Source organism: Bidens hawaiensis, unplaced genomic scaffold (assembly GCF_021521415.1).
Source record: "Bidens hawaiensis isolate Kalapana, Puna unplaced genomic scaffold, B.hawaiensis_p1.1 tig00048347_1, whole genome shotgun sequence".
In the NCBI taxonomy this organism is placed as follows: Eukaryota; Viridiplantae; Streptophyta; class Magnoliopsida; order Asterales; family Asteraceae; genus Bidens; species Bidens hawaiensis.
The window spans coordinates 59,381-84,251 of NW_027498662.1; the positions used below are offsets into that span (position 1 = coordinate 59,381).

Genomic DNA, 24,871 nt, shown 5'->3' on the forward strand with positions numbered 1-24,871 from the left:
ACCTTGTTCGTTTAAGTGTTCGTGTTTGATTATTTGTTTAGTTAAAGTTAAACAAGCATGCTCATTGCTCAGTCCGTATTCATTCGGTTCATTAACTTAATATTAAATTATTGTCTACATTTGGTGATGTTTTTTCCTATTTGTAAAGTTTCTTAGCTGTGTCATTTTTATTATTTTATGATTATGTGTGCTGGTTCGTAAGTCGTAAATCGTGTACCTACGTTTGATTCAGTCATTCAAATGAATTTCAATAAAACAATAAATTTGGTTTAAAACATACACACCAATTTGTCATATAGCTCTATGATAGTTAATACAACAATAAATACGAAAATATACTATTACGTAATTATATAATTCAATCTAAAAAATTGTTCATGATTTAATCCATTTACTTCTTGCTTTGTCCCTACAAAAACATGAAAATTAAAACATCTAAATTTCAAAACTCTACAATCAAATACCTAAATTAAGCATCTCACACTATCTACTAAACTCCATTTTTACCAACATCCGACGACGAAGAGTACAACATCGATGAAGCAACAAAACTCGAGCTATTACTTTCAATGTACAAGCACTTCATTGCATTGGTTGACGGGCCTTCACTCTCTTTACGTGTCATTTTGGGCTCGGGTTTTGAACCCTCTTCTCTATCGAGCCGTATTTCCTTCAGCATTGCTTCAACGTCTTTCATGGAGGGCCGATCATCTGGGCCCGCTGCCACACAAAGTAAAGCCACACCTAATGTTTGCATCATCTCCTCAAGCTCAGGTTCGGGCCGGGCCCGTAGGCTCGTGTCCAGCACTTCAACCGCACCTCGTTTCTGTCTGACCCAGTCCACGATGTGCAGCCCGTTTTGTATGGTGGGGTCGATTGGTTGCTTACCGGTTAATATTTCTAGCATAACTACACCAAAGCTGTATACGTCACTCTTCTCGGTTACTTTCATCATGTACCCGATTTCTGCATGAAATATATGATCATATTTGTAACATTTGACCCGTTTAAAGATGAAAACACAACCAAAACTGACTAGTAGTGTTGATTTTGGATTTTTGGCCAATTTATTTATGAATGGCTGGATTTGATAATTTTTTATCCTTAACATGGCTAATTTAGAGGTGTAAATGAGCTGAGCTGAGCCCAAGCTTGAGCTCAGCTCGTTTCGAGCTCTATTTCTAAAGCTCCAGCTCGACTTGTGAGCTAGATAAAGCTCGATAAGTGAAGCTCGGGCTCGGTCTCACTTATTAAACAATCTTAACTTTAGGCTCAAGCTCAAACTTATTTAAACTCAGCTCGCTTCGAGCTTTTAGCGAGCCGATCTCGAGTAGCTACCGATCAGCTTGGCACGTTTACGCCTCTAGCCGGAAAGTGTATTGTTAGTGCATAATTTCCTAACTTTTTTACTTCAAAATCATATTACAACTGAGATAATATAGTTTTTGTAAATCATATATGGGCAAACTAATGGCTTAAAAAAAATCAAAACTTGGACAAACATGTGTTAACAATCCAACCCAACCCGTACAAAAATAATAATATTTTGACCCGCTCGACCTGCAAAGACGAGTATAAATACAAAATAACTAACCTGGGGCGATGTAACCAAACGAACCCGCAACAGTGCTTGAAGACCGAGCAAAATCTCTATCATCAACAAGCTTCGCAAGCCCAAAATCCGCAATATAGGGCTCAAAATCGAGCCCAATAAGAATATTATTAGCCTTAATATCCCTATGAACAATCGGCGGTACACAATCATGGTGCAAATACGCCAACCCTTGGGCCGAGCCCAATAATATCCGGTACCTTAAATCCCATTCCAAACAACATCCATTGTTTCCATGAAGCACACTGCCTAAACTTCCATTAGCCATGTAATCATACATTAACAGCCTCGTGTGTCCGTTCCAACAACAACCCAGAAACCGAACTATGTTTTTGTGACGTATTATACCCAGGGTTTTAACCTCGGTTGAAAAAGAATCACGAGCTGTAGCTGAGGGTGCATGGTCTTTTTCATGGTATGCTGATGTCATTGTCGTGGGCCATAGTTTCTTGACCGCGATTACTTCACCATGATCGAGAGTTGCTCGGTAAACGACACCCGAACAACCTTTCCCGATCACATTGGGTTCGGTTAGACTTCTTAATATTTGATCGACCGTGAAGTTAACCTTTTGAAACGGTGTGAATTTCCAGTTTGATGAACTCCAACTACCCGTTTCAGAATCGGTATCTTGCGTTTTAGCTTTCGGGACACGGTAAACAGCTATTAAACCAAGAATCACCAACACCACAGTTGTCACAGCTAATAACCCGATAACTACTTCAAGTTTCTTTGACTGTTTTTTACCCATATCGTTTGACTTTCCCATTTGATCGAGGAAACAAGACTTATGTCCCAGCGGGCATAGCCCGTCGTTTCCCGCCAATTCTTGGGCGGATAACTGTCGGAAAAGCTTGTTGTCAGGGAGAAACCCGGTGAAATTATTATACGACACATTTAAAGAAACAAGATTCACGAGGCTTGATAGCACAATTAACTCACCCGTGAACATGTTATGAGAAAGATCAAGTGTTGAAAGTTTGTTTAATGTAGAAATCTCAGACGGGATTGTACCATTTAACGAGTTCCAGCTCAAATTTAAAGCGATATCTAATGAAACTAAATTAAAAAGCTCAACCGGGATGTTACCAGAAAGGTTGTTGCTACTAAGATCAAGAAACTGTAAATTCGAACAATGGCCAATGGATGAAGGAATAGATCCAGAAAACGAGTTTCCACTGATCGAAAGCCGGTTAACGAAAGAAAGTTGGCCAAAAGTGTCGGGAATTTGACCCGAAAACCGATTGTTTGACACATCTAAAGCTTGAAGGTTGGTTAAAGAAGCTAATGAGTTAGGTAAACTGCCAGAAAGACTGTTATTACTAAGATTCAGCATCTGAAGATATGTGCAGTTCCCAATTTCATCTGGGATTACGCCTGTCAGATTATTTTCCGAAATATCAAGAAAATCAAGATTTTCAAGAAAACCGATCTCTTTAGGAATTTGCCCACTAATGTTATTATCTACTAGCCTTAATCTAATGAGTGAACTACAATTCCCGATAGAAGACGGGATTGGACCCGAAATGAAATTTGAAATCAATAAAATCTTTGTTAGATTCTTTAACTCAAACAAACCCGAAGGTAAGCTACCGGTGAGATAATTATGAGACAAATCAATAGACTGTAAACTCTTCAACCCCGCTATAGTTGACGGTATGTTTCCTTCGAGTCGGTTCTGCCACGCGAAGAACACAGATAACTCCTGTAGCATCCCTAGCTCACTCGGGATTGAACCCGTTAACCCGTTTTGATCGAGCTGTAACTGGTTTAAACGAGTGCAGTTCGAAAGAGCAAACGGGATTGAGCCCGAGAGATTGTTATTACTCAACATCAACTCTTCGAGATTAATCAGGTTTCCGAGTGAGCTAGGTATTTCACCCGAGATCAAATTTAAAGAAAGATCAATAACTTTCAAACTTTTACAGTTACCGAGTTCTTTCGTGATTGAACCGACAAGATTGTTTTGCCATAATAACATCTTTTCCAACTTTGCAAGATTTCCCAACTCAGACGGAACCGGACCAGAAAGATCATTATCATATAAATACAACTCGATAAGCTCAGAACAGTTACCAAGTTCTTTTGGGATTTCTCCAGTAACCCGTGTCGTATAAACCGATAAAGTTTGAAGCTTTGTTAATCTACCGAAAGATACAGGAATTGATCCAGATATTTTAGTAACTGCAAGACCCAAAACTTGCAAATTTTTACACTCACCCAACTCATAAGGTATCTCACCAGACATATCTTTATTCCCACCAGCCCGAATAACCTCCAGCATTTGCAAATTAGCAAGCTCAACCGGTAGCTTTCCGGTTAAATAATTATCAAACAAAACAAGATTTTTTAAACTCGAACAATTACCAATTTCCGATGGGATAACCCCAGTAAACTGATTTGAATTCAACACTAACTCTTCTAGCTTCGAAAGCCTGCCGATAGACCCCGGAATGCCCCCGAAAAGACTGTTGGAATTTACGTCGAACACCTGGAGTGCACCACAGTTCCCAATCTCATCCGGGATCTTCCCGGTCAAATTCGCACCCGAAATGATGACAGTATCAAGAAACCTCAACACCGAAAGATTCGACGGAAATGGCAACGCCAATTCCACCGATTGAATGTCAATTTTGGTGACAAAGTTATCTGAAGAGCACGTAATGTGCGACCAATTACAGGGGTTTTGATCGGACAAATTCCAATTTGAAAAAGATGGGTGTGGCTGATTTGGGCTATTTGAATAAACCCATGAATACAAAACACGGGTTTCATCGTTTGAACCATTAACGATGGAAATAATAATCGAAAACAGCAAGAACAAGAAAGTGTGCCTTAACATCGGCATAAGCAAATTAGGGCTCGAATTGCGGATTAATGTGGAAACTGTTTTGAAGGGTATGAAGAGAAGGTGAGACATAGGAATTGGGAACAGTAGTTATTATTATTATTATTATTATTAAGGATTAAGAGTGACTCCATTGCCTCGAGGTTCTGCAGTTTCTTGGTTTTGTGAAACTGTGTTGGCTTCTTTTTGGTTTGGGAGAGGAGAGAGTACAAGTGATTGAAGCGTGATGTACAAGAGATTGACTATGAGGAAGAGGAGAGCATGTGGGTTTTGCTTGGTTTTCTTCAATGGGGAGTTGGAGTTGGAGTTGGAGTTGGAGTTGGAGTTGGAGTTGTATAATTTGCCTCAAAAGTTTGATGTTTTAGTATATGTTGATAGTCGCGCCAAATTTGAATTCTGGCCTATTGTTAATATTTTCTTATTTTTTTATTTTGTGCCATTAAGTCTATCCGTTATAGTGGGGAGCATCGAAGCCCCTTCACCATGTTATGTCAACGTCACGTCATCGTCTTGTAGAAAATGGGACATCGAAGCTCACCCTGCTATGGTTAATGCCCCTTGGGCGCCCCCAATATATATATATATGTGTGTGTGTGTGTGTGAGAGAGAGAGAGAGAGAGCCCACCACGCCCATCGTCACAACCACCATTCCCCCTTCCGCGCCCCCACCGACGACGCCCCGCGGCGGTGTTCCGCATCCTCGACGCCCCGTTTCTCCCCCTTTCCGTGCCCCATAGCGAGGAGCCTAAATGTTAAAAAAAAACTTTATTTTTTGAACAACCAAGGAATTAATTAAGGCCGTTCAGGGTATGGATACGGGTAGAGGTGCAAAAAAACTCGAACCCGGAATCTGACCCGAAAAAATACCCGGAATCGGTTTTTGTTATACCCGGGTTTTTAATACCCGAACCCGTGCCCGACCCTACCCGTAGGGTACGGATAGGATATGCATTTCAGTACCAAAACCCGTACTCGAAACCGGGCCCGATTTATACTCGGTAATACCTGAAACCCAAAACCGGTTCCATAACCAGAACCGGGTTTTTCCAATACCCGAAACCGGGTTTTTCAAATTCTACCCGATCTATACCCAAAAAATACTATAAAAAATACCCAAAAATACTCCTAAAAATTGTAACCCCTTAAAAAATCTAATCTATACCCGAAAAAAACCAAAAAAAAACCCCAAAAATAGGGTTTTTCAATACCCAGAAATAGGATATCCAAATTCCCGGTTCTATACCTAACCCGAACCTGATGCATAGGGTATGATTTTTAGAGACAATGCCCGAACCTGACCCGGATATTACCAATACCCGATTTTCCAATACCCGGTCATACCCAGTTTTTATTGAGATATATGTACGTGTATTATGGTACTCGGTATCCTATGTAAGAGATTTTATTGGGATTCCCAAAACTCATAACTCTAACCGTGTTTTTATTGGGATATCCTTAAAGCTTCAAGTAGGCTTTTCAAAACCATTGATAATTAAAATATTAAGTACTAATAGTTCTTATCAAACTACTCAAACCCTAGTTCTCTTTCTCTTTTTCTTCTGATCAATAACTAGTAACAACCACCATTAATGCATTTTATATTATGGTTGATTTGTTTCATTTTTAGTTTTGGTATTATGTTTTGGTTGTGGTATTACGGTTTCGGTTTCGGTTTTGGTTTTGGTGTTGGTATCGTAGATAATGGATTGTCGGTACTGTACCGGTATCAATACTAAGTTTAATGGTTTTTTTTAAACAGCAAGGTGGTACCAAAGCGAGTATCGTACCTAAAGTACTTGTACCATAATATTCGGTTGATTTTCGATAAGGTTACTTCCAGGTACATGTACGGGTACGGCACCGATCTCATCCCTAATTCGGCGTAACTCAATGGCAAAAGGCGAGCTCATACGCCCGCAATCACATATAGCGTCAGCTTTCTATGGTGATTAAATGTGGGAATAACACCTTATTCCTAAGTCATGTTATTTCATGATAATTAAAGAAAAAAATATGCATAACTTCATGATCTTCACTATAACATCATTTTATGTAGGCAAATTGGTTTATATTAAGTATTCATAAGATAACTCACTTTAAAAATGAGACAGTCCCTTAATTTACTAAGTGAATTGTCTTTGATATTTTAATAAAAATAACCTTTGTGTTATACGTAAAATACCAATTAAAATTAGTTAATTTGTAAAGGATCAACATTGAAGTAATAAGTATTAACCCACACAACTCTTGGATAATGATAGAACTTCTGTAATAACACCCAAGAGTGGTTTAAAATAGATTATGCTACACACTTACTTGACAAGTAATCAACCAATTTTATTGGATTAACATCAACAGTCCGTTTACACATCATTGTCGACATTCCCATTTTAGAGATGATTAATTACTACTAATACTCCATTCAATCCATGCTTATATTATGGTTTATGTTTTTTCCTCAACCAATCCTTTACAAGAACGGCAGCTCCCTAGCTTATCATCAAGCTCGGTACTTGATGTCTCTTTTAAAAGTATTTTAATATTCCTCATCAAGTAATAATTACAACATAACCTTTGCTTTTTATAAAACGATCACATGCTTAACCAATATTATTAAACTTAGTTAAGATTCATTATAATGACTAATGATTTTGTGATTGAAATAATAATCCGCTATTAGCGGGAACTAAATATGACTAAACGGTCACTAACAATCTAAAGATGCACTTGCAATTTCTAATTCATTTTCAATATTTTTAGCTCAACCCCAACCCCCAACCCCCCCCCCCCCCCCCCACAAAACAATCCCCGTCTTTCAAGATTTTAATCTTCACTACGACTTTACCGGCCATCGATCCTATCGTCTTCCTCCAATCATGTGAAACGGAGTTTTCTTTATAACTGCGCGCCAAGTGTTCGATGAAATGTCTTTTTAAGTTTTAGTATCGTTTTGTCATATTTTATGACAACTCATTCCTCTACTTTGAACGGCTCATGGTCGTGTCCATTCCGTGCGTTTCATTGTTGTTCGAATGGTGGAGCGGGAAATAAGGGGATTTCTCGTTTGATCTCTCATCTCAAGAGTGTGCACCTTACTAAAGAAGAACGTAAAAGTGTATTGCGGGAGGCGATCTCTACAGACCATGGCTTGTTTTTGAAAGTGGATAAACATTGAAGGTGTTGGATCAATGGTTGTGTGGGGATTGCATGAACCTTCAGAGCTTGAAACGTGCTTGTCATCACCCTGATGGCATGTGAAGTTTAATGATCATGCAATTGACTCGGATACACACATTATTGGGATTTCGAAACCTTTTATCAAGGGCCCCGAGACAACTGTTCATGAGTCCTTCGTGTTGGATGTCTCCCTCCTTGATCGTGTACTTAAGGCACCTATCGTTACCGTCAAGAGTATCCCTCATAGTTGTCGGATGGCCTTTTCGCAAGCTTTGAAAACAACACTCTATAAAGTGGTTGCTCAACCAGATTCTGTTGATGCGTGGGTTAGGCTGTTACTTCTTCCTCGTTGCACTTTACAGGTGTTCAGACCCAAAAATAGGCACGAAAGCAAGTCCGGGAATAGGAAAGTCATGCAACATCATTCAATAATGAGTTCTTTAGCCACATGGGGGAAAGTTGACGGTATTACCATGTTAATTAAAAATCTGTTAAATGGTTCTGGTTTGAGGTCCTTAGGCCAAGGTGACATGGATATTCAAAAGGAGGGGGATCTTGTCAACAATAACGTTAAACAGTGTCTTCGAAAAGTTTGCGGATGGTCACTTTACTGCTGCAGTAAAGGTGTTATGCTCATCTGGTGTTGCACCTTACAATTCTGATACCACAAAGGCTTTAGAAGCTAAACACCTGTACAAGAAGCCGCCGGCTATGCCGAACATGACTTATTCCGAGCCTCCTCTTGTGGCAGAGGTTGATAGTGTCATTGGTTGCATTAAATCGTTTCCCAAAGGAACTTCGTGTGGGAGGGACGGTTTGAGAGCGCAACATATTTTGGATGCTCTTTGTGGAGAAGAGTCGGCTATTGCCACTGACCTCATATGTGCTATCACTGCAGTGGTTAATTTATGGTTATGAGGGAGATGTCCGTCTACTTTGGCAGAGTTTGTCGCGTCTGCTCCTCTTACACCGCTTTTAAAACCCGACAACGGGATTCGACATATTGCAGTGGGTACTATATGGAGGCGTTTGGTTTCTAAGGTGGCTATGAAAGGGGTTGGCAAAGAAATGACCAAATACCTTAATGATTTCCAGTTTGGGGTTGGTGTGTCGGGTGGTGCGGAGGCCATATTACATAGCGCCAACAGGGTATTGAGTGAGCGCCACACTGCTGGGTCTCTTGCAATGCTTACAGTTGATTTTTCTAATGCATTTAATATGGTGGATAGATCAGCTTTACTCCATGAGGTAAGGATCAGATGCCCTTCTATTTCCTTGTGGGTGGAATTTTTATATGGGCAGCCATCAAGACTATATCTTGGGGATGATAATATTTGGTCCACCACAGGGGTTCAACAAGGAGACCCATTGGGACCACTCCTTTTTTCCTTGGTTTTACACCCCCTTGTGCATCAGATTCGAGACAATTGCAAGCTTCTTCTTCATGCCTGGTATCTTGATGATGGGACAGTCATTGGAGATTCAATGGAGGTGGCTAAAGTGCTGGATATCATTAAGGTGACGGGTCCAACTTTGGGTCTTGAACTGAATATTAAGAAAACTGAGCTATTTTGGCCTTCTTGTGATGGTACGAAGTCTCGTGACGGTTTATTCCCTGCTGACATCGGGAGACCATTATTAGGGGTGAAGCTTCTTGGGGGAGCTGTTAGTAAAGACACCGGGTTTATTAAGGGTTTGGCAAAGAAGAGAGCTACTAATGTTGTTGATTTGATGCGTCTTCTCCCAAAACTTAGTGACCCGCAGAGTGAGTTACTTTTGCTTCGATCATGTATGGGTATTGCTAAACTTTTCTTCGGTTTGAGAACATGCCAACCTGTACACATGATGGAGGCAGCGGTGTTTTTTGACAAGGGATTGCGTGAGGCAATCGAGGACATTGTAGTTTGTGGAGTCCTTTCTTTGGAGACCTCCAATGGCGACTTGCTTCCTTACCCATTAAGAATGGGGGTTTGGGGTTGTATTCGGCAGTAGAGGCTTCCTCTTATGCGTTTGTGGCCTCGAGAGCCCAATCGTGGGTGCTTCAGGATCACATTTTGCGAGACAGTGGTATATGTGGGATGGATTCTGATTATTCTTGTGCTCTGGCTTGTCTTCGTGATATGATTCCAAGCTTCGATTTTAGCAGTTTCTCTAACAAAGAGACCGCCCCCTCTAAAGCCCAGCATGCATTGGCGAGCACTCTTTTTAGTAAAATTGTTCACGACATGGAGGCACACTTTAACATGACAAGCAGACAAAAAGCCATTTTTGAGTGTCTACAAGCACCACATGCTCAAGATTTTCTTCTTGCTATCCCTATAGATGGGTTAGGCCAGCATATGTCTCCAGTGGAGTATCGTAGTATCCTTAAGTATCGCCTTATGATTCCTCTATTTCCGGTTGATGAGATATGTCCTGTTTGTCGTAAAGCATGTTTAGACTCATATGGGGAGCACGCGGTGCACTGTAAAGAGCTCCCGGGGTTCAAGTACCGACACGATCTGGTTAGGGATGTGCTCTTTGATATATTCAGGCGAGCTGGAATTTCTGTTAAGAAAGAAGCACCTGTGAATTTCCTGACTGACCCGTTGGAGGGAAGATCATCTCTTCGACCGGCTGACATTTTGGTGTTTGGATGGATAGGAGGGAAACACGTGTGTGTGGATTTAACAGGGGTTTCTCCTTTGGTGGGCTTAGGGAGTAGTTGTTTCGCGGTCGGTCAAGCCGCATTAAAAGCTGCTTCAGGTAAGGTGGCAAAACATGAAAAGGCGTGTCTCGACAACCAACATGTATTTATTCCTTTTGCTTTTGACACTTTTGGTTTCCTCGCGCCTGAAGATGTGGAGCTACTTACCCGTGTTCAGCGGGTCATGCATAGTAATGTTATGACTCCAAGATCAGCAAATATAGTTTTTAAAAGATTGGGTTTTGCGATTCAAAAAGGGGTAGCGGCGCAGCTTGTTGCCCGCTTGCCTTCTGTTTCGATGTAATCCAATGAACATGATTGTTTTAACATATATTAACATATATAAAATTATAAACCAATATGATACTATGAAAGTTTAGCCAATACTAAGCATAATGTTATACATCAAAGTAATAGATACAAACATGATCAAATTAGAACAGTCAAAGCAAGTTGGATGACTAATCTTTGATGCTAATGACTTCTTCCAAAACTTTAATCTCTTTGATCTTCAAAATGTGGATGGATAGAATAAATCCCTTATTAATGGTGGTGAAAGAAGGCGGGTGAAGTGTGTTAAGTGCTCTTCAAAGTGTTCGATGGTATTTTGAATGTGGTGGATGAGCATTCAATTTGCAGGTTAAGCGGGGCACTCAGCACGGCCTGTGTTGACATGGGCACGACCTTGTTGATCATTTAGTCTGATATTATTAAATGTTCGTTGTCAGAAAGTACAACAGGAGAGTTTTGTCTGGACACAACCCGTGTTGACTCTGGACACGGTCATGCGAGTCTGGAAGCTTCTATTTTGTCTTTTCTTTTGTACTTTCAACAAAGGGCATGTTAATGTCAGCATTGCCCATGTTTTCGTCAGTTTTGTCTTTTCCTCTTGTTCTTTTAACATGAGGTGTGTTACTATCAACATGGGCCATGTTGTGACTTCTAAATTTTGCCTCTTTCTCGTATGGTTGTAACATGAGCATGTCTTGCTTCACCATAGGGTGTGTTGAGTTGGTTTTCACAGTTTTTCTTCGTATATTAGCTCGTTTTATTCTTTAGGGCTATATTTACCTAGAGATAGAATTATAGACATTAGTGGTTATTTATTCTAGTATTATTGCCGATATTACGTTATTTTGAAGATATTTTAGCCATGAAAAAAGATGTATAATTTTATATACATCATGTACATTTATCCTTACAGTTTTCCTCTCCTTCACTCACCAATTTCAAGTTATTTTTCAACAAACATTTAAAAATAAATAGGACAAACAAACTTTCCTCAAATTTACAAAAAAATCACTTACTTTTTTTTCTTATCCACTCACAATCATTCTTAAACCTACCCTATAATTTACAAAATTCATTAACACAAATTTAAAGGATAGGCTAAGAATGCTCTTAGCTTGTGGTTCAATAAAAGCATTACAATCTAGGAATGCATTCTCTTTGTTTTTAATCCAAAGAACGAGCACATCTTAATTTCTTACATAATCTTCTACGTTTGTGTCTTGAGAGTTACTAAAATCAGTATTTTTTTAATTCACTATTGCATAATTTAAAGTTGATATTTTTATAAAGGCGTGTATATTTTATGGCATTGCCAGTTTGCCTCTTGAAGCGATGCATTAGCTAAACAATGTGTCATTTTAAACATCTATAATGATAAAATTTGATACTAAAATATGTTACTAGACTAGGTCTGTTTTAGGCTAAACAATAAAAGATATGGATGAACTTTGAAACTTATGTACATGGTGTTTTATCTTATCTAAACTAGGGGTGCCGATCAATTTTGGTATTTAGGTTTTGGTTTTGAGTTTATCGGTGTTGGTTATATGGGTTTTAGACATTTGAAAGTCTAACCAAAACCCGTTTAACATTTCGAATCTTTTGTAATCGTATTCGTATTTGTTTTATCAACCTATGAACGTAATTCGGATCTTTATTATTAATAAATTCATGCATTTATAAGTATTCATTGATGTATTTTCATTTCATACCCTTTGTGTTATTTAAACTTGTCATTTATTGCTTAAAAACTCTTAAAAATGCCAAAAAAAATGACATTTTGGGAACATCAAGAACCAAAATGGGCAAAAAAGGAAAGATCAGAGTGACCACCACGCCGCGTCAAGCGACGTGGGAGGTCTAACCTAGTCGTGTGGCTTGGCCAGGTCATCAAATCAGCAAGCTTTAGTTATTTTAGGTTCTGACTCGTGTTTTAATGTATTTTTGGACTAAATCGCGTGCTTTAAGCCCTAAGAAAACCCTCATAGACTTGGTACCTGTCTACATACATTAGCCCCTTCTTCAAGAACGAATTTTGATTATTTTTCAGTTGATTGAGTCATTAAACGAGATTTTGTTGCTTAAACGAATTAATGGACTAAAATTAACCTTTGCCAACTAATCCTATATAAACAAGACCTTTATCATCTGCAAATCTCTTCCCTAAACCCTAATAACTTCTGTAGCAATCGTCACCCTCAAGAATCACACGAATTTCCCTTCGTTCTTGCTATCTTATTCAAGATTGTTAGTGTTCGTGTTGACTTTGTTACTTTTTTGGTGTTTGACACCGTTTTCTCACCAATCTAAGCACTTTCCGGATAAGTTATCTTCTGTAAAGTTATTCCTTATTGCTCAATAGTCAATAAACCTCAATCAACTTCTAAGATTGAGGGAAATTGACGGGTCAATTGGACTCCGACCCGTTTAAGGGCATATTGGTCAATAACGTTGACCAATCGATTTCTATCACTTTTGGTTGGAGCCGTCTTTCGGTCTAGAAGACTTTTATTTTTGTCTCAAGATTTTGTGTACTGACCAAAACTCGACTTCCAATTCGCTGTTCAAATTCTGGTAAGTACCAGCTCATTTATTTATTAAAAATCTCATAACCAGAGTTCTAGACATCCGTCTGGATTGTTTCCAGTGGCTATGTTCTCGGTTTTAATTGTAGTTTATTGTCTCTAAATTTCAGGTCTGTTCAGATTTACTCAATCAGAGAGTTAAATAATGGTTCACTCGTTTTATATTATTTTTATTCTTATTATCTTGCAAACTCGCCTAAGTAATAAGGTAAGAGATCATTCCCCTCATATTTTACTATTTTTAATTGTTTTGGGGGCATATGTGCATTATCTCATATTTTTATATTATATATATACAACTAGCAAACTTAAATATTGTGTGTTGATTGATTAAATGTTAATTGCTTAATTGTTTAACTGTTTACTTTATCACATTCGGAGAGGTCCATCATAATCACATTATAGTATAATCATACGACTGTCATAGTAGCCAACACCCGATTCGCTAGGCAATGATCAACTGACACAACTATTTGCTCATGGTTTGATTGATTTATACTCGCATTATTTTGTTTACTTATTTATTATATATTATTATCATATCAAGAAAAATTGGTGATTATCTCACTCAACCTCGTGTTGACAACTCTATGTTTATTTTGTACGCATATGCAGGTTATCAGTTGGTTTGAAGCTAAGGTCAAGAACACATATAAAGACCATTAGATATTAAAATAAAGAATATTTGTGTTTCATTTTGTTTTGGGATTAGTTGTTAAATTTGGATTATTATTGTCATGATTGGAACTTGTGCACTTCTTTGAAAGTTTAAAATAAATAAATTAGTTAGTTATTGTCATATTTTATATTGTATGCTAGTACCTTGTGAGCTGTTAACCAAGGGTTCCAACCTCGGCATTTCCGCCGTAGGTTGGGGTGTGACAACCCGACCCTATTAACATTCGGTTTAATCTGTTTTCGGGTAACAAAACTGTTAGTGTAAGGGTTCTTCATGTATGGGTCACGGGTGAGATCAGGTCAAGTAACTTCTTCAGGTACAAGTTAAATCGATGAGCCTACGTATGACTTATGAAGAACACATTACTTTTACATCAATTAACTTCAATAAACTAATACAGATCGTAGTACAACTTTTGCGAACACTTTAAAACTGTCTAGTGTAATATCTTCCACATACCATACTAGCTAATATAATACTTTATTTTACTTTTAGAGAGAGACGTGTTATCTTTTTCACGTATCATACGAGTCGTATAAGGTTACACGGATCATACAACTATATCGATATAGACCATAGTGACGTGTGGATAACATGTCAGTAGTGTGCATATAGTCTGCTCGTGACATAAGTCCAAAACTTTATTTTTAATAGGAGTGACTTTGCTATTCAGAAGGAGGTTACGACACAGCTTGTTACCCGTTTGTTTGTCACTTTATTGTCGTTTTGAGTTACTGAGAAATCTTTATGATTCAAAAAAAAAAACTTTCAATTATTTGAAATGTACATTTTAGTTTAATATCTTATTCTATAAAAAGTATACAGATAATTCTATTTTTCGAGTTAAAGTCTTGTTTTTAGATTTTAGTTTAATTTAGAGAGAATAATTTTTACAATAAAAGACAAATGCATAATCAAATGTCATATTGACTTATAGTCAATACAAAGTTCTTAATTCATATTTGAAAAAGAGGTAGCGTTAACCTACTCCTGTTGTAGGGATTGTCTCTTTGCAATCAAATAGTGTACTTTATGCATTTTATTGAGTTTTTGTTTTTATTTTTGATTTTTATAATTAGTGTACTTTTCAGAAATAAAATGTAAAGAAATGTAAGTAATTTGTAGATTAAAATATAGTGTATTTGTAACATAAAAAAATTGTTAATAATACAAAAGGTGCATTAAAGACAATAACACAAAGGGAAATTTGTCAAAAAAAAAAATATGATTGATATTTTTATAAGTAAGCCAACAACAAATGTTTGAACTTTTTTTTTTTTGAAGTATGCTTTAAATAACGTCCTAAGTAAAAGGAAGCACCTCTTCAAAATTGAAGTTGAACGTGTTATGTTTTATTTTAGTGTTAAAATAAGATAGATCTAACATGTTATGTTTTATTTTAGTGTTAAAATAAGATAGATAGATCTAACATATATCAAGGTTAGAGCATTCTCATCCAACCCCTCATTTTATATGAGAGGTGTTTTTATAATTTAGAGAGTGATTCAAAGTGTTGTGAGTGAAGAGTTTTCATATTTTAGAAAAAATAGTGATTTTTCTGTATATTTAAAAAGTTACTGTTCACCTCCTATAATTTTTTAATATATTTTGAAAATGGTTGTGAATGAAGGAAAGAGAAAATGTAATGATAAAAGGTATAAAAAGTATTATTTAATTAAAAAAGAAATAAAAAATATAATAAATTTTAATGTAATTTTTAGTTTAGAAATAAAAAGTAGAAGGAGAATCCTCTTAAAGGGGCATGTGATGTGTTGTGGAATCATTTCTTGAAAACATGCCAAAATGGTACTCATTAAGTGCATAGGTGTTGCCTTGTTCCATCATTCATGTGTATTTGATCCCTACTATATAATTATTACTCACATATTAAATGGGAACTTAGTGTTGACCAAATAATTAATATATTGAAATTGTCGATAGAAAAAAAAGCGTTGTAACATCCATAAATAAACGAAAATTTTTACATTTTTTTATGATTTAAACAGAACGAAGCTAAAAATATCTTAACCGTTTTTACAAAACATAATAATTAAATTTAACAAAATACGGAAGCAACAGAGACAAGTCTTATGTTCAGTTCGCATCACAACTTGATCTTCTTCCGGCTAGTCATGTGAGTTTAGTTACCTAATTAATGCCATAACAAAATGTTTAGTAACTTATTTATAAACGAGCCATTGACTCCGAAGTATAAAATAGTAAATCTATAAAATTCGCCCGTCACGTAGCGTGACGGATTATTTATTTATTATTTGGAACTAAGCCGTCACAATAGTATGACGGCTGATGAGTTGGCTCGGGTCAGTTGACCATCTCCCTCGCGCCGCATGTGTCTATTATTGCCCTCCACTAGAGTTAGCAGGTGTCTAGATTGCACTCCTCTAATATTAGTAGGTGTTCAGATTTGCACTCCTCTAATATTAGCAAGATCTTGTTTTTCTTTCCATTCTTAATTTCAGTTTCTAACCCGAATTGTTTGGCCCGTTAAGGCATTTTCGTCATTAATGAATTTTCTTAATAATCTCTTAAAAGAGTTATCTTAATTCTTCCAATCATAACACACTTTATGATTGGTATATGATTCCATCTCGGCTTCTACGACACCGTGGTTATTTATGCCTTGGTTTAAAATTTCGATGTCAGTCCAAGGCCATACAAACCATGGACGACCTGTTTAATTCATTTTTGTGATATCCATCACTTGTGAATGAATCCGATGCTGTAGTCAAATTCCCCATGGTCATAGCCATTTTCTTTTACTTATGGTGTCACCTTCGCCGTTATGACTCCATGAGTCATTTACGCGTTGGTTTCGACAAGGCCTTTGTTTTAACTCCTTTTTAAGTTCATTGTTCATTGTCTGAACTTACTCAGCATTTCAATATTAAGCATATGTCGGAAAACAACATTGACATATAATTTAACATAAATGAGTGCGCCAACTAGTCACGAACCTTAAAGTTTTCCTTTTAGCTTTGTGTCCCTTCGGATTCGATCTTTTGAGTTGCCACTTGGGTTGCCTACAATTTACAACCCGGTTACACATTAGGATCACTTCCTTCTTTTTTTATACCTTTTTCATTAGCATGCCCACATTTACCCAAAAAGATCATATCTGTCCCCTTATAGCATGTTTGACATTATACTTCTCATTCAAACATTTCATCAAGCACCTTATAGATGTGATATTAAGTTATCATTTTTAGGTAGATTTTTATAACATTTACCATCCCATATAATTCTCGTTTTATTCAATCTCACAACAATCAATTTGCATATAAAAGCCAAATCCAAAATAAGCTAATACACTATCTTTTGTTCATAAAAAATAGAGTTCTTCACCTTATTGTTAGAACCCATCTCATAGAAGACTTGGACACTAACCAACAAATGATTTGTGCCAAATACCCTCAGAATTTCAACACTTATGACTATTTTAATCATACATGTACTATCAATTTCATTATATGATCACGAACCCTTTGCTAATTGCAAGCACTCTACTTGTCCTCTTTTACTATAATTAGCATATTTGATTATTAAGACATACCTTATGATCACTAAGTTGAGATGATCACAGCCTTACTCGCATGCAATGTTTTATCACCCAATTTGCCTTTCAATTTGATGAACAAGGGGTTCCTTCCTTCTTGTTCTTTTCCTTGATGATCGACACACACACGTGTGTGTGTTTTAATCCCATTTTATAAGTTACATGCTTTAGTTTGATTTTGAACATGTTTAGCTCCTGTACTTTAGCTAGTATTTAAAACTCAACCTTTAACCCATTTTATCACATTTTCTAGTTAACTAGGTAAACTTCCTAATTAACTTTACCCACATTATATTTTTTAACACACACACACACATATATATATATATATATATATGCTTATGTTTTAGTGGCACATAATATTATGATTTATTATTTAATTTTCTTTTTAAGGTGTTACACAGGGAGGCAACCCGGATTTTAGTGTTTTTTATCTTTGTATATTATTAATCGTTTATTTCAAGCATACTACTAGCAAGTGTGGGGATGCCACACGTAAAATCTAAGAGTTTATGGTGTTTAGTGAAGAAGTTATCTGTGCTTGGCTTATTAGGTTTGCTAGGTTTCTTGGCTTGCTAGGTCTGTTTGACTTGCTAAGTATGCTGGCTTGCTAGGTTTGCTTGACTTGCTAGGTTTGTTTGGCTTGCTACAAGGGGCTGAAATCTCAATTTATTTTATTTTTCGTTTCGGGGTGTTATAAGTATGTCAAGTTATTCAACACTGGTGGAGCGAGCTACTCTTTAAGCCCGAGTGTTATGGAAGGGGTTAGTTAATCAAGTTAAAAATATGTTGTAATCATTTGCTATATTTGGATAGGCTAATCACAACGGATCAAAACTGAAAAGGTTGGTGATGTTGAGCGCCATTAGGGTGGCGTCCCCTTCCCTTGGGTGGTAGTGGTGTTTTGCGTCCTCACCATGGTGACATGGAGGTGTGTGGCGCCAATAACACTTGGTCTAAGGGACATGATCGAGTAACTATTAAGTTTTTATATTCATATAAAACGTATATTACTGAATATTTTGATTCACCTCAAAACCCCATATGTTATTTGCAAGAGTGCGAATGCAAGATACTAAGTGACACACTTTTAATTTGGTTTAAGTCTAAACACTAGTTATTTTCTACTTTTACTCTCATAACTTATGTTTTTGATTTGGTTCAGTTTTGGTTTTGTTAGGTTGAGGGTAATGGTCTCGTGGATGGGGGGCGTGGAGGCCCGGCGTGGCCACCTGGCTCGCGAACACCGCTACCACCTTGGCGCGGATGGGGGCGCGGTTGGCCGGCGCGGGGCAGTCCGAGTGAGAAATATAGCCGTTGGGGTGGTTTTTTTAAAAAAAGTTTTTTTTTTTGTTTAACCTATAAATACCAATCCACACACTCCATTTTAATTAAAACTCACCCCATTCTCTCTTATTCTTTTAAAAAACCATACTTTTCTTTACCAAAACTATATTTCTCTCCATTTTTATAAATGGCATCGTCTTCATCATCTTCGTCTTCCAATTCTTCCGAAGAAGACGAACTCATTTGTCAAGCGGTTCAAACGACAATAAATGTTTTGATCGATCAAAGACGCCCTCGAGCCCCATTATTCTGGCAACCATGTCTTCGTGATCGAAAGACTGCTAATGAAACTTTGATACGTCACTATTTTAGCCCCGATCCCGCATATGGTGAGGAAAGTTTTAAAACCCGTTTTCGAATGACTAGACGATTATTCATGAGTCTAGCAAATGACTTGCCGGAGCACTTTGAGTATTTTCAACAAAGGGATGACGCTAGAGGTCATCCCGGGTTCACGCCTACTCAAAAATTACCGCCGCTCTTCAGCAACTAGCGTATGGTGTTGGCTCGGACATGTTGGACGAGTATCTACAAATAGCTAAAAAGACCGGACGCGATTCGCTTAACCACTTTTGTAAAGGTATATAGTTTTATTTAAAATTTTATTATTTACATTTATTTATATAATTTTAAATAATTATATTTAGGGGTCATATCGCTATACAAGCGGAGATACTTACGTAAACCAACAATGTATGATATCCGATGCATATACGAGGTGCACAGTGAAAGGCATGGTTTCCCTGGGATGCTCGGTAGCCTCGATTGTATGCATGTTGGTTGGGCTATGTGTCCTACTGCTTGGCGAGGTCAATTCCACCGAGGTGATCACCCCGGCCCTACTATTGTACTTGAGGCGGTGGCGTCACAGGATCTTTAGTTTTGGCATGCATTCTTTGGGGTTGCCGGGTCAAATAATGACCTCAATGTTATCGATTAATCACCGATATTCGATGCCCTTATTGACGGGGTTGAACCGCCTCAGTCTTTTTTTGCAAATGGAGAACACTTCAAGTACGGGTACTACCTCGTTGATGGTATTTACAGCGAATGGGGGACACTAGTTCAAGCTTATGCGTCTCCACTTTCTGACAAACGAAAGTACTTCACGAAGAGACAAGAATCGGCCAGAAAAGATATTGAAAGGGCGTTTGGAGTCCTAAAGAAAAAAAGGGCAATATTGGCGAATCCAATAAAATTTTGGACAAGGGAAAAGATAACGGAAGTCGTCTACACGTGTGTAATCCTACATAACATGATACTCGAAGACGAGGGTCACGCTATTTGTCAAAACTACCAAGGTGATATTCCAAGACAAGAATCGACGATCGCCAATGAACAACGACTCGACAACTTAAATATCATCAAGAGCCGTGAGATACACGACAACCTTCGGCATGAGTTGGTCGAGCATTTGTGGGATAGAAGACCCGATAATCTTGTATTAGACTAGTAATATTTTAAATTATTATTAATGTAATGTTTTATATTATTATTAATTCAATCAAGCTCCGGATCACCTGGACCACTACACCCTCTGGGGCTTGATCCTGGGGCTTGATCATGTGCCACGTCACCGCCTACGTGTCGTAAATATATTAAATCACTTGGGCTTGGATCAAGCCCCACTACCCTTAGCCTTATGTATACTCAAAATAAAATGTAAATAGACTTCAAATTTAGTTAAAAGCAAAGCTATAAAATAATTCCTAACTCGTCAAAGACTTCGCATGTCTACTCCATGGGAATGAGAAAGTAAGGGGGTCAATATTCTATTTCAAACAGATTAAACTGAAAATTGAATTGAATCAAAATTGTTTAAAACAAATATTCATGTTTCATTCAATTATAAAACTAGACCGAATTAGATAACCTGTTCTAAATCGAAACCAAATCAGGTAACCGCTTTTGGTTATTGAAAACTCAATTCACATGTAAACGAGTAACCAAAATTATAAGGCTTTGGATTTTCCTATTTTTAAAACCCATTAAACAATAGCGCATCAACCAGGGAGCCGAAATCCTTTCCAAACCAATGAACACACATTTTGTTACATTTCGAGCCTTCATGTTTAAAACCGAATTATAATTCAGTTTTCAGCCTAATTTTCCAACTTCAAATTTTATTCGATTAAATTTACTTGTCGACAAAAACGCACTCAAACCGGAACCGATTAACAAAAAGCAAAAACACTAAAGTCTCTAGGTTCGGGTGGACGTGCGCAAAATACCCGGTTTGGGACCTGACCCGGAACCGGTCTACCCGTACCTGACCCACGTGTATGGTATTGGTTTCTCCTTGGAGCTGCATCTGGAACAAGATCCGGCCCAGACCCGCCAGAACTAGTTCCATCTTTACCGGGCCAAAACCCGACGCGGCCCTACCCGAAACTCGAAACAACCCGGGAAAACCCGGTCAAATACCCGACTACACCCGGAACCAACCATATACGAAATCGATTCCTATAAAATACCCGGTTTGTGAACCTCTAGGTTTGGGCCTAATTTACACAGTTGCACAGCATGCCGATTAGCCCGTTTTATCAAGCCTGACCTGAACTAAAGAAGCCAATGAAACCCAGTCCACCAGTTAAGCCCACCCACTGACCCACGCACGCCATCATCTCTCTTCCATGTATCTTCTTCCCAAACTCACAAACACGAATATAATAATAATAATAATATTCACGATAACAAAAAAAATCAAAATTAAATAGTCAGTCACAGTATATCCATGGCTTCAATGCTTAATCTTCACAGTTTAAATCCTCCAGTCTGCTACTCGTCTTACAATTACAAATCTCAAACCCTAGCTTGTAAGTCTCCATTTTCACGCGAATCGCTGTTGAAATCGAAGAATCGTTCTATTGCTCCAATTGAGCAAACTAGAAACTGCAGGTTGCAAGTCTACGCTGCTCAGTCTAATTTTTTTAGAGGTAATAATTTTCTTAACTCTGTTTCCAATTCTGTTATATTTAGAGTCCGGTACAGTACCGGTACTGAATATATATATATATATATATATATATACCGAATTTGAACAAAACTGGGTACCGAAGGAAATGCAATCATTATGTGGTGCGCGTATCGAAATTTGGACAAAAATGGGTACAGAATACTGTACCAGACGTAATGATTCGGATACCAATACCGAATTTGAACAAAGCTGGGTACCGAATATTGTACCAAATGTTATGATTACCAAACGTGCCGATACCGAATTTGAACAAAACGAGGTACCGGATGCAATCATTTACACCATACTGAAGAAACACTAATTCAACCCCTTGGTCTAATTACTTAGTCCTTAGGTTAAAGACAGTCTTTCCCACGGGGGTGAATGCAATGCGGCCAATCTGAGTGATATAACCTGCAAAATAGAACATTGTGAGCTCGTTACGAGAAGGAGATTGAAGGAGGGATCCTCTCGTAACCACTCTCCAGCGCGAGAATCAGTATGTATGACTTAATATCAAGTAACTAGTTACTAGGGAGTATTTGCGCTGAGAGATTGGGATGATCCCTTTATCGTTGGAAGTGTAGTGGTATTTATAGCCGGGAGGAGAAAAGACCCACCAATCAGAGAACTTGCGCGTGCCCAAGGAGAGTTGGTGAATAAAGCTCACTAATTGTGACATCTGTACTATGTAGTACTATCAACGATGTGTTGCTGCCATTTTATTGGGTGGAGGTCTCTTTCACCCAGATACTCCCTTTTTGTGTCATACCTAGGATGATCTTGAAGGTCAAATCTTCTAGAATATCAGAAGGGATGTTTGGCGTAAGGTGGGGCCTCCATCAACATCATGCTCCTTAAATTCATCAAGTGTTAGTGCTCCGCGGCTACCTCTTCACATACCGAGAATACTGAATACTAAAATTGAGAAAAATGGGTACCTAATACCTTACAGTATGTATTGGTTTGGTACGGATGGTACGGGTATGGCATCGGTAAGGGCGCAAACAAGCCGAGCTGCTTGCGAGCTACCTGAGATCAGTTCATGAAAAAGCTCGATTGAGCCGAGTTTAAGCAAGCCAGAGCCCAAGGTCGAGGCTAAAAGTAAGCTCGTTTGATAAACGAACCTGAGCTTCACTTGTCGAGCTTTAGCCGGCTCATGAGCCTAAACGAGCCTCTCATTTATATAATTTTTATAATACGTGTGTGTGTGTGTATATATATATTATTAATCAATATGCATATATAATACTATGAAAAATAACTAAATAATATATATTATGTTATATATAAAGTTATAATTGAGAAAAAATATATATAAATAAATAGTAAACGAGCTTAGCCGAGCTCGAGCTTGAAAACTACTCTCACGAGCCGAGCTCGAGCCTAGTCGAGGTTGGGCTTGTTTGCACTCCTAGGTATTGGTATGGTACCAGTATTCGGGAAAAAAATCTCATCCCTAATCCTGAATCCTGATTAATTATGAAATCTGTCAATTGGCTGTAGTTCATGGAAAAATTTTCGAACAGAGCGGGAGATATTAACAGTTCTATCAATCATGTGCCACTAGAGTCTAGAAATTTGAACATTTGAGTAATGGCCTAACAATTTCCATCAACTATGTGAGTATAAACTGAATGAATTTATGATAGTGAAGCAAATTGATGAACTATGTGCCTACAAATTCTGGTTATTTTCAAAGCACTAGAAAGTTTAAACACACTGTCCGATTTGCATCAATTATGCTGTTTTAAATGTTGTATGTAAATGTAAAGTATTATATATATTTTCTTTTCTTATGATCTATTAAACATATGGCAACTTTTATGTGAATGTCTTGTGTTGTTAAAGTGCTTCAAACAGCGTATAAGGTTGGGAGGGAAGGAATTGAAGCAGGAACAAGTTTAGTACCAGTAAGTCATCTTCGTCAATACGTGTTTAATATCAAAATAAACTTATTTACTTATTTAGTTTTCTTTTGACAATTGCACCTAACTGTTTGTGTGTTTTAGGAGTCTATTCCAAGACCAATTGCTCGAATATCTGTGGCTGTAGTTGGCGGGGCGGTTGCACTCTTTTTCCTCAAGTCGTTCTTATCGACAGCTTTCTTTTCTCTGGTATATTTTCACACATAGATTCCGTTAGTTTTTTTTTTTTCTTAATTACTTGATAGATGTGCAATTCTAACCCATTACTTATGAATGGGTTGATTACTTGATTTGGGATAATTTATCTCAGACGGGTAAAAGGAAGTTAGCTTAAAAGAATGTGGGTCGAAAGTTGTCCAAAGTATATTCAAAATGCATAAACTTTCTACTATTTTAATGAAGAGATTAGTAGTTTTTACGGAAGTGTTTCGGGTCAACACAACCTGTTACAAGATATTCCTGTTTTTGACTCTTTACCCACCCGGTCTGTTTTACCACCTCTATCATTGTTCTCCAATTTATAGAATCTTGCAGATTCACTCAGTCTCATTAATTTGTGATAGGGTTATACATTCTTACACGCTGTGACCTGTAATTCTACCCAGCTTATTTTGTTAGAAAAACATAATCTTGATCCGTTTTGATGCAATAGTTAATTTACAACAGCCTGTTTTAACACATTAGTTAGATTGGCGTGTTTTGACCTTTAATCCAACCATCCCGTTTTGACCTCTACTCAACCTGTTGCATGGCCTGAATCCATGGTAGTATTTTCAGTACTTTACTAGTTGCTCTCATAATATCGCAGTTCTTGCAAACATGAAAGCTTATTATGCAACTTTATTTGGCTTCCTGTTTCAAGATTGCAATTAATTTCTTATATTTGTGAAACAGGCAACATTGGGCCTAATATACACGGCGTTTATCGCATTAAATAAGGATGAAGGCCCTACAGGGGGTGGTGACACCAGCAACGCCACCACCACCACCACCACCTCATCAGATGAAGAGACCCTTGAAGAAGCTAGAAGAATTATGGAGAAGTACAAATAACTATTATAGACGTTTAGTAGCGTCAAATAGTCACGGGCGTTTAAAATCTTGTTAATTGTATATAACTTTTTAAGTACATGAACCTATTCATATATCTAAAGCTCGAACCCGTCTAGCGGGCAGTTTTTCAAGTTT

At 37.7% G+C, this 24,871-nt stretch overlaps 1 protein-coding gene and 1 long non-coding RNA gene across 2 annotated transcripts; one reads left to right on the plus strand and one right to left on the minus strand.

Moving 5' to 3' along the window:
• Positions 1-405: 405 nt before the first annotated feature.
• On the minus strand, positions 406-4,460 carry LOC143597480 (uncharacterized). Its single transcript, XM_077075975.1, has 2 exons — positions 1,595-4,460; positions 406-966 (listed from the first exon to the last, which is right to left on the minus strand). The coding sequence occupies exons 1-2, from the start codon at positions 4,458-4,460 to the stop codon at positions 491-493; spliced, it is 3,342 nt and encodes a 1,113-aa protein (XP_076932090.1). The 3' UTR covers positions 406-490.
• Positions 4,461-21,623: 17,163 nt separating this feature from the next.
• On the plus strand, positions 21,624-24,757 carry LOC143597479 (uncharacterized). Its single transcript, XR_013146917.1, has 4 exons — positions 21,624-21,735; positions 23,607-23,668; positions 23,768-23,872; positions 24,578-24,757. It is a non-coding gene; the product is annotated as an uncharacterized LOC143597479 (long non-coding RNA).
• Positions 24,758-24,871: the final 114 nt, after the last annotated feature.

What these genes read in the sequence shown, in the direction of transcription:
- LOC143597480 (XM_077075975.1), bottom strand. Translation starts at nt 4,460, where the DNA reads ATGCCGATGTTAAGGCACACTTTCTTGTTCTTGCTGTTTTCGATTATT. An exon ending in GTTTGGTTACATCGCCCCAG is followed by an intron (nt 967 to 1,594) that starts GTTAGTTATTTT and finishes TATTTCATGCAG; the next exon opens with AAATCGGGTACATGATGAAA.